The sequence below is a fragment of the Vicugna pacos genome, chromosome 7 (genome assembly GCF_048564905.1).
Source record: "Vicugna pacos chromosome 7, VicPac4, whole genome shotgun sequence".
In the NCBI taxonomy this organism is placed as follows: domain Eukaryota; kingdom Metazoa; phylum Chordata; class Mammalia; order Artiodactyla; family Camelidae; genus Vicugna; species Vicugna pacos.
This window is the reverse complement of record NC_132993.1, coordinates 84,818,286-84,828,610: the sequence shown is the minus strand read 5'-3', so window position 1 is coordinate 84,828,610 and position 10,325 is coordinate 84,818,286. Positions and strand designations below refer to the sequence as shown.

General features: G+C 41.8%; 1 protein-coding gene across 6 annotated transcripts in view; it reads left to right on the top strand.

Moving 5' to 3' along the window:
* The first annotated feature begins 3,786 nt into the window (after positions 1–3,786).
* LOC140697478 (uncharacterized) overlaps positions 3,787–10,325 on the top strand; it is a 53,099-nt gene continuing 46,560 nt past the window's right edge. For all 6 annotated transcript variants that reach the window (XM_072965311.1, XM_072965312.1, XM_072965309.1 and 3 more), the window contains exons 1-4: positions 3,787–3,815; positions 7,852–7,997; positions 8,231–8,323; positions 9,686–9,739. In XM_072965311.1, the coding sequence (XP_072821412.1) occupies positions 8,265–8,323; positions 9,686–9,739 (113 nt within the window). In that variant the 5' untranslated portion in view covers positions 3,787–3,815; positions 7,852–7,997; positions 8,231–8,264. The remainder of the gene's footprint in view (positions 3,816–7,851; positions 7,998–8,230; positions 8,324–9,685; positions 9,740–10,325) is intronic.

The window sequence follows — 10,325 nt, the reverse complement described above, 5'->3', positions numbered from 1 at the left end:
ATGTATATTTGTGTATAACATATATTGTGTAGCATATACCTATGTATACGTCGAATAGAACATATATATATTCCATTCAATATATTATGGTAGTAAATAACGATGGGGAGAATTAGTTTTCTCAACAAAAATAGACTATGAGTAGCTTTGTTTCTGGAATAAGTGAAATAAGCTTTTCATCCTCAGTATCTTTGCTTTGAAAATGGGTGTGACTTCTGCTCGTTCCCAGCTCCGGTGTTCCTTATACCCCTCTCTGTCTCTCAGCACCTGTCTTATCTCTCTCTCCCTCTGTTGCTCTCTCCGTCTGCCTCTCTGTGTTTCAGTCTCTCTGTGTCTTTTCCGGGATACATGTGCATGTATATTTACGTGCGTATCTGTGTATTTACGTGTTTGTATTGTCAGGGCCCATGGTAGGTCACTTCTCAAAATGGCTTGATGACATCCTGATTCTTTTCATGTTGCTGAAGTAAAAACTTCTTTGCAAGTTGTGCGAGCACTTTGGTGGGGTCAGCTGTAAGGATCGGCACTGCCGGGGAAGGGCTGCTGAGCCTATGGCCCTGTGATGCATCCTGCACACTGTTTCCCTGGAGAGGTGTGTCTGTTCTCTCGTTCCTCCGGAGGATCTGCTGGGGCCTCTGCCTCCTCAGGTTGTCACCACGGCTGGCTGTCACCAGGCTAAAGCCCTGCCAGCGTCATGGTGACCAGTGCTGTCTCCACAGTGTGTCCGTCTGCCTGTGTCCTCCCCCGAGACGTTGAGCTCCTCTAAGGCACACTGGCCACCTGCTGTGCCTCTCCTTGGAACTCCCCGTTTGTGTTGTGTTTGTTTAGAGCACTGGGTTTCGAGAGGTTTTTGGACCCCGGGGTTGTGTAGCCTTTCTCCAAGCTTGGGACCTCGCGGGTCGTGGAGTCTCTTTCCGGGTATATTTCTGGGCTTTTGCTGGTTTCTTGATTTGTGTGCTTTTGTTTTTGCCCCAGGAAAAGCTAAGCATCTCCCTTCTGTCTTGTGGCTGTGGTGTCACAGGGGGAAGAGCAGTGCCTCCCCTGAGGTTATGCAGAGATTTACCGAAAGGGCTTCATTTTGCACATGACATCTTTAGCCCACCTGGATTTCCCTTTCAAATAATCAAAATGCGATTTCAAGTGAAAACAAAAGAAAACATCACCAGCCCCCGCCTAAGCCACATGGTCAGGCACGCAAAGCCAGCTTTCCTGTGGCTTCATTGACAGGGAACACCCAGGAGAGGTAAAGACACCCAGAGGGGAAGAGGACTCGGGGCTGTCAGGGGCTGGGGGGTGAGGGCGTGGGGGGCAGTGCGTGCTGTGGATCCAAGTTTTTACTTTGAAGAAAGGAATGGTGTGAGCCTGCATGGCAGTGATGCTCGCACGGCAATGTAAAGGCACCTAGTGCTCCTGAATTGCACAATTTCGGAGGGACAAAGTCTATATTTTATTAAAAGAAACTTAAAAAGCAAGATAAAGGATGCCATAACCGATATGAAAGAAACAGAGGCAAGTGAAGAAAAACCAAACACAAATCACTTCAGGGGAATGGGAGTCAATGTCGGGTGCGGGAGGGGATTCATGGTGGGATTTTGAAGAAGAAGATTCGGGTGGGCACAGAGGGGGCTCAGCCCCAGTGACTGCTGACGCCTGAACTGGCTCTCCGTGGCCCAGCGGTCCAGCTGCAGGTGCAGCATCTTCAGGACCTTTGGAAGCAGCAGGAGCTGCGGGACCTTCAGGAGTATCAGGAGCAGCAGGAGTTTAGGGATATGTTTGGGGTTAGGATAGGTGTTTGTGTTAGGGTTAGGCGTTGGGGTTAGAGTTATGGGAGAAGGAGGAGAAGGGTTAGGGTTAGAGGGGTGAAGAAGCAGGAGTTGGATAAGGTTTGAGTTAGCAGTTGGGTCAAGTTAAGGTTTGGTTTAGGGTTGGGGTTTGTGTCTCGTTCTGGTTTGAGGTTCTGGTTAAAGCTAGGGTTAGGTTTAGGGTTAGGGGCTGGGTTAGGGTTAGGACTTGGGGTAGGGGTTAGGTTTAGGGGTTAGTGTTAGGACTAGGGCTAGGGCTAGGTCTGGGCTGTATGTGGGGGAGGGGGAGCCAGACAAGGATGAGATGTCAGTTGGAGGATCCCAGTCCCTGCAGATGACAGCAGCTATGGGGTTGGAGGGGAAAGACACTACCCACATGAAGGAAGGAAGACCCCAGTCCTGGAGGCTCCCTGGAGTGCTAGCCTTGCTTTCCAACATCAGCTGTAGCCTTCCTGGTCAGACCAACGTCATGTTCTCCTACGTGGTTCCTGGCTCAAGTGGCCAGCTCATCTTTGACTCAGGTTTTGAAAAGTACAGTGATGGGAGAATTCAGAATTTCTTGATTCTGCAGGCTGCCAATAGTAACCACATGGATGTGGATTTTTTGCAGTCCCTGGGATATAGTGTTCTCCGTCTCTCTTCTGCTAAAGTGAAGGTAACAAATGCTGAGAACCCACATTATCGAAACATTAGGCATGGAGAGGGATAAGGATTTTGGGACTAAGGACAAATAAACTGTTCTTCACTAAGGATCTTGCATAGAGGAATACTAGTCTTATTCAGTCAAGATTGACAAGAGATGTGTTTTCATTCAATCAACAAGTAATTACTAAGTGCTAGAGGCTCTTTGCTGAATGTCATTAGAGGTAAAAGGTTAAAGTCACTGCCCTTGGGTTGCCCACAGCTTAGCGATCCAGGTTTTCCATGACATAAATTCCTTCCAAAGACAGCTTGGAAGATGTTAGCTCCTCATGGTCACTCATTGTAAGAACCCATTATTTCTCTCTTTCTTTCACTCTCTCTCTTTCATGATTTTATTTATTTATTTGTTTGTTTGTTTATTTATTTATTTTAATTGACATATAGTCAATTTCCAATGTTGGGTCAGTTTCTGGTGTACAACATCATGTTTCATATACATACATCTATTCCTTTTCATATTCTTTTTTTGACATCAGTTACTACAAGATATTTAATACAGCTTCGTATGCTATATAGTAGAACCATGTTGTTTGTCTTTTTTGTATATAGTAGTTAGTATCTGCTGATCTCAAACTCCCAATTTATCCCTTCCCAACCCCTTCCCTACTCTGGTAACCGTAAGTTTGTAGGACCCATTGTTTTTGTAATCAGCCCCCTGAACCATCTTTAGTGACAGTTAATGGCTTGTTAGCATAACCCCCCTCCTCTCTTTTCTGCTGCCCCAGAACCATGCACCCACAGAAGTCACAGGGGTAAAAAGATCTCATATGACATCTATTAGGAAACGACCTCCCCAAACTTTGAAAGTTACATTGATTTTTTCCTTCCATCATGCATCCAATGGATTTATTTCTTAAAAAATGTAATTCACTTTTTAAATTCAGTTTTTCTATGAGTAAAGGTAACAGAGGTAAAGAACATTGTAAGACAATTTTTGGACGATATCTTTAAGTGAACACATTAAGCTGCTTCAAATTCTTTTTCAGCGGTGGGGGTGTGTGTGGGAGGACATGGAGGGCAAGTGAGTGTGTAATAAAGTAATAAATGAATGGGTAAAATGGAATAGAACAGGGTGAAAGGCTGGTTATAGCTTACCCTTGCATTTTTTAAGAAACGTGCGATTTACAGCATCCATCTTTTCCATTGCCCCTCCCCTCTGTCCTCCCTTCTTCTTCCTTCTCCCTGGTCCCTCTGTTCCTGCATCTCCCATACCCCCCTCTCATAAACAACAGGTCCTTTTAGTGTTTACAGACGTATTGGATGATGATTTAGAGAGACTGAAGGAAACGTCCCAGCTTCTCCGTAGCAAAGGTAAGTGCATGATTTTGTTCCTCCCACGGGAGCAGAGATGGTCTTTCAGATTCCGGAGGGCCCAGTGATCTCTGAGCCCCCGAAGGCTAAGCCAGGTAATTGGAGCTCAGTGCCCACGAGGCTGCTGCCCAGTTTCTGGCTTCGTATGAATCAGGGGGCTATTGAGGGCTGAGAGACCCCTGGGTCTCTCTGACTGAGACAGGGCTGACCAGTTACCAGTCCAGCATCTGGTTCAGAAGGTTGTGGGTACAACCCCTGCTTCGTGGGAAGTGGGTGCTCTCTGCTCTTTTGAGCTACCCAGGGGTCCAACCGTCTCTCTTTCCTAAACTCTAAAATCACCCTAAAGCTGCGTCTTACTTTTTCTACTGTCCTTCCTCCCTGATTCTTCTTTATCCATCTCCAAGGGCTGCTGCATACATACATGTATATGTACATATATATGTATATAATCAAAGTATAGTTAGTTTGCATTACTGTATTAGTTTCAGGTGTCCAACATAGTGATTTGATATTTTTGCAAATTATACTCCATTTAAATTTATTATAAAATATTGGTTATATTCCCTGTGCTGTACAATATATCCATGTAGCCTATTTATTTTATACATAATAGTTTGTATTTCTTAATTCCCTCCCCCAATTTGCCACTCCCCTCTTTCTCTCCACACTGGTAACCACTAGTGTGTTCTCTTTATGTTAGTCTCTTTCTGTTTTGTTATATTCATTTGTTTGTTTTATTTTTTAGGTTCCCCACATAAGTGATAAATAACATAGTCTTATCTTTATCTGATTTATTTCACTAAAAGTGATACCCTCCAGGTCCGACTATGTTGTTGCAAATGGCAAGATTTCATTCTTTCTATGACTGAGTAGTATACCTTTGAATATACAGTTGACCCTTGAACAACCGGGGGTTAGGGGCACCAACCCTGAGTACAGTTGAAGACTCATGTATAACTATATTATTGCAGAAAAATGTGTGACAGCTCAGTGGTACAGCTCAGTGTTATGGCTCAGTGTTACAGCTCAGTTGTGACAGCAGCCTGGATCCGGGTGAGAGACCAAGCAGCACTCGGAGAGTAGGAGAACTCAGGTTTATTATGCCAGCGGGCCCAGAGGAGTTAACACTCCAAGCTCTGGACCCCATCTGTAGGTTTACACAGGCTTTTAATAGGCTGTCAGTTTACACTTTGCAACATCATATGCAAATAAGATATAACAATAGTTGTCTAATTAGGATCAATCAGGAGGGAGAGAAAGAACCAATCAGGTGTAAGCTCCATGCAAATGAAGTACTACAAATGGACCAATCAGAAGTTAGGGAAATGGACCAATCAGGAATGAAGGAAATAACCAATCAGGAGTGAGCTCAGGGAACAAATAGAATTTTAGGGGTAAGTTCCACTTTCCTAGAAGTAAGCTGTTTCAGAGGCAAAAAGTGAGATAGAGCCACTGGGCCAGGAAACTGGATGGTGCTGGCAGGAGAGTAGTGGCCATGCCTGGGGGTCCTGCCGGTCTTTTTTATGGGGCTTCCCACCTCAATATAACCTCTGTATCCACAATTCATCCATAGTTGAATCCACAGATTCAATCAGCCACGCATCATGTAGGACTATAGTGGTTATATATTGAAAAAAATCCGCATGTTAGTGGACCCACGCAGTTCAAAGCCATGTTGTTCATAGGTCAACTGTATATACCACATCTTCTTTATCCATTCCTCTATTGATGGACATTTAGGTTGCTTCCATATCTTGGCTATTTAAAAAACTGCTTCTATGAACACTGGGTGCATGTATCTTTTTGAGTTAGTGCCTTCATTTTTGTTGGAAACATACCGAGGAGTGGAATTTCTGGATCATTTGTTAGTTCTGTATCTAGGTTTTTGAGAAACCTCCATATTATTTTCCATTGTGGCTGCATCAATTTACACTTCCACCAACAGTGTACAAAAGTTCCATTTTCTCTACATCCTTGCCAGTATGTTGTTTGTAGACTTTTTGATGATAGCCATTCTGACAGGTGTGAGGTTTTATTTTACTGTCATTTTCATTTGCATTTCTCTGATGATTAAGGATATTGAGCATCTTTCCCTGTGCCTGTTGGCCATCTGTATGTCTTCTTCGTAAAAAGGTCTATTCAGGTCTTCTGCCCATTTTTTGATTGAGTTGTATGTTTTTTCAATATAGAGTTTATGAGATGCTTATATGTTTTGAGTATTGACCCTTTATTGGTCATATCATTTGCAAATATTTCTCCCATTCAGTAGATTGCCTTGGTTTCGTTGATGGTTTCATTGATGGTTTCCTTTGCTGTGCAAAGCTTTTACATTTAATTAGATCATATTGTTTTTGCTTTTGTTTTCTTGCCAGATCCAAAAAATTATTGCTACAATTTATGTCAAAGAGTGTTTTGCCGGTTGTTTTTTGAAGTGTTTTATGGTTTTTGGTCTTACATTTAGGTCTTTAATCCATTTTGAGTTTATTTTTGAGGTTTATATGATGTGAGAAAATGTTCTAATTTCATTGTTTTACATGTAGCTGTTCAGTTTTCCCAGCACCACTTATTGAAGAGACTGTCTTTTCTCCATTGTATGTTTTTGCCTCCTTTGTCATAGATGAGTTGACCTTAGGTGTGTGGGTTTATTTATGATCTCTGTATTCTGTTTCATTGATCTCTGTGTCTGCTTTTGTGCCAGTATGTGTCTGTTTTTATTACTGTAGCTTTGTAATATAGTCTGAAGTCAGGGAGCATGTTACCTCCAGCTTTGTTATTTTTCTCTTAAGATTGCTTTAGCAAATCAGGGTCTTTCATGGTTCCATATAAATTTTAGGATCATTTGTTCTAGTTCTGTGAAAACTGTCATGGGTACTTTACTAAGGATTGCATTAAGTGGAATATTTTCTGACAATTTGCTTTCAACTAAATTTACTGCATAGATTTCCACTGAAAGTTTAAAACATTGCAACTTTTCTCGAAGGGAACTGGGAGTTCATGACAAAGGACTGCAAACTTTGCCTACGAGCTAGATCAGCAATTCCATTTCCAAGAATTTATTTTGAGGAGTAATTAAGAATTTGTATACAACTGTTAACCACAGGATTTTAAAGCAGTTTGTTTACCATAGCCAAGAGCTGATGTGTGTGCATGTGTGTGTGAATTTACTGTTTAAGTATTAACGGTAATATTTGTTTGGAAATTCTACTTGACTTCTGGTCAGATTTGAGAAATGTTCTTGTCACTATGTTTTCTGTTACATGGAAAAACCCAGATGATCTCTCAGTGTCTGCATCAGTAGGAGACTGTTGTTATTCTGCAATGACCACCTTCAAATCTCAGTGGCTTAAACTAGCAAGATTGTCTCCATCTTGTACTTCGTGCCCTTTCATCCATGCCTCTTTCTCATCAGTCGAGGACCCAGGCTGAAGGAGGGATCTGTTTCTGTGGGAGGGGAAAGAAAATGGGCTGAAGTGTGCACTGCTCTTAAAATTTCTCCCAGGGAGTGACCAGTGTCACCTCTGCTCATATTTCATTGGTCAGAGCCAGCCGTGCGGACAGTTGTAAATTTCATGAGATAGTATTTTTGCTGGTAAAGAATTGGGGCTTAATGAAAGCTTATAATTTCCCCCAAAAAGTGAAGTCTTACCTCGTCCTCTTCAGTAGAGGAACCAGAATATTTGTGAACAGCCCGCAAGATGGTCACAGAGTAAACCACAAGTCTACTTCAAGCATGGGGTTAAAGGATGTAACTTCATACTGTAACAGAGGAAAACTCTTTCAAATAGAAAACTGGGGCTATAAGAGCCCTGAGGGTCCTTTGTGGTTCCATGTAACTGTTTGACTTTCAGCTGCAGGGATTGAAAGATGTCAGACCAATTCTTCAAGAAGGCATGTCATGAGCTAGCTTTGATTTTAAAAGAAATGCAGTTTGAGACAAGATTGATGAGGCTGTAGGAGCGGTGATGGATATTGGGGCCCAAAGACAGACCATTCAAAAGATGTGCAAGGAAATCCCCCACCTGTTGGTGTTTTGAAGGATTCTCTGGACTCCTTACTATTGGCCTGGAAGGTGTGTATAAATTGGAGGAGGTCCAGGAGCTAGAATTTGGCAGAGGATTTGTGTATCATCAACCTCTCAGCATCACACTGCCATCCCTCCCGAGCATCTTACAGAAGCAACTTGTAAGTTGTTTTTAGATTTTAAATTAATTAATTACTTTTTTATTGAAGTATAGTCAGTTTACAATGTTGTGTCAATTTCTGGTGGTTGTTTGTTTTGACACCATCCTTCACCAGATCTGTACATTCTAATAACTTTAAAAACCTTGAGGGAATTTTGTTTCTTTAGTGTGTCATGTGACATAGGTTCATACAGATGAAAAAAAAATTTTACGTGATGTGGATTCTGTTTTCAGGACGCAATTGTAGAAAGAACGTGCTGCAATACATATGCAAAGTGTTTTGGAGACGACAGGCACAGAGGTGATGGTTGGAGCCCTGGGAGGAAGGTGAGGATTTGTTGGGGGGGTGTGTGGGAGAGAGATGACATTTCGTATCCACTGCACACCAGCCTGTGTTATGCCTTTAACATGCCTTTTTTAGTTCTGTGCTCTTTACAACCTATTTTACAGGTGTGAAATCGAGACTCAGAGAGGGAACACCACTTTCCCCAAAGTTGCATGGTTGCCAAGAGATATTTTGGGATTTAAGCCCCTATGTCTCCCTGACTCCAAGGCGTACTTCCTGTCCACCCTATTGTGCTGTCTACTTATATTTATTTTACAGACACTTTCCCTAACTGTAGGACTGAGTGGTAGGAAAAAGATCACTTCATGCTTTTCAGGGAGACTCTTGTTAGAAATGGTCCTCAGCTATCCAGGGACACAGGTTTCCATTCTCATGGGACGACAGCTTTAAGATGGGGGTATAATCACCAATTCACATGTAAGGTTGAATCACACCCATGGGCTTTCATGTTCTCTTGTTGTAAGGTTTCCCATGAGGTGGTTGAAACGAGCTCTTCCTGCCTTTGCAGATCAATCTTAATTTTGAACACTGTGTAATTACTTTTTGAAAAATAAATTATAATTATGCCCCAGCACTAGAATTTTCTTCCCTCTTGTTTTTCTTAAATATGGGATTGGAGGTTCAGAAAATCAAGCCTGGGAATCTCTTGACATGTTTTTTGGCAACTTGAGGACCATGCCTCAAAGGCCAAAGACGGGAGTGTCCTGAATTCTTGACTTCTCTGCTCAGAATTCAGTGCTTGGTCATGTTACTTTCATATCTTTGTTAATTACAAGGAGACTATGGTTCCCACATCTTGTTGACCAGGTTTTCGACTAAATAAAAACCTCTGGCTATAAAATGTTAAGCCAAACTTCCTTGACAGGAAATGGTTTGTGGGTTTAGTTATCTAAGAAGAGTAAAAAAACAGAGACTAAACAGTTTAGTCACACAGAAATAAGCAACCATTTCTCATAAGTAATGCGGGCTGTAACACCTTTGTTTACTGATGTTTTGTAAAACCAGCTCAAAGCCCCCTTTAAAGTAATAGTCTTCCTGAAATGTTTAATTAGAAACTAGTTTTGACTTTGGTTTTCACAATAGCATGGCTTAAAAGATATTTTAGAAAAATAAAAATAGACTGGGGTCCCGGACTATGAAGACAAACAGGTATGCAAGTTTCACTCTAAGACAGGCCAACAGTGTCTCTACGTCTCTGTGTGTTACACTCCACATTTAGTAGAATCTCAGTAAAACGTCAACTCAGTGAAACAAGGGTATCTATTAGTAACCATTTTTATTTCACATAGATTTGAGAAATGAAGGATTAGGAGTCCAAAATATTTATTTTGATTTTTTCTCAGGGAGAGAGGGGTTTTGATGGATTATCTGGTCACCCTGGTGAAGAAGGTGGTCCTGTAAGTACTGAATCTGTTTTTCTCTTTGAGGGAGTATGGTAAATGGGTCATCTATTAGGAATACTTAATTGCATTAAGCCATCAAAGTTCTTCACATCCATGCCATTTAAGGTGGATTTAAAATATCTATATAAAAATAATCATCTGTTACAACAAATGTTTGGTGGACTGAGTTTGTAAAGATATAATCTCCAGAAGGTGTTTGGTGATGAAGTATGGTCATTTTGGTCTTCAGTCAGTGATTCTTGGACAACTGAAAATGTGCTCTGTGTCTGACAGGCATACATTGAAGAGCAGTTCTTAATCATGAGCTGAATAACAGGTAGCTTGTTACCATTAAGGAGACAGCCATGCTTGTAAGTGGTTTAACAGAATCAATTAAAGAACTAAGGCTGTTCTTACAACAAGATCACTCAGATGCCTTCCTGAGTGACTGAAAAGGTGATGGAGTTGTCATCACCTGCTGACAATTTGTATGTAACCCTGGACACATCCCTGGGCAAAGAAAAGTTACCATGTGATTGGCTGTGGAGAACAATGTGTGTCACAGAGACAGTTGTTAGCTTGGGGACTGGAATGTGGTTGG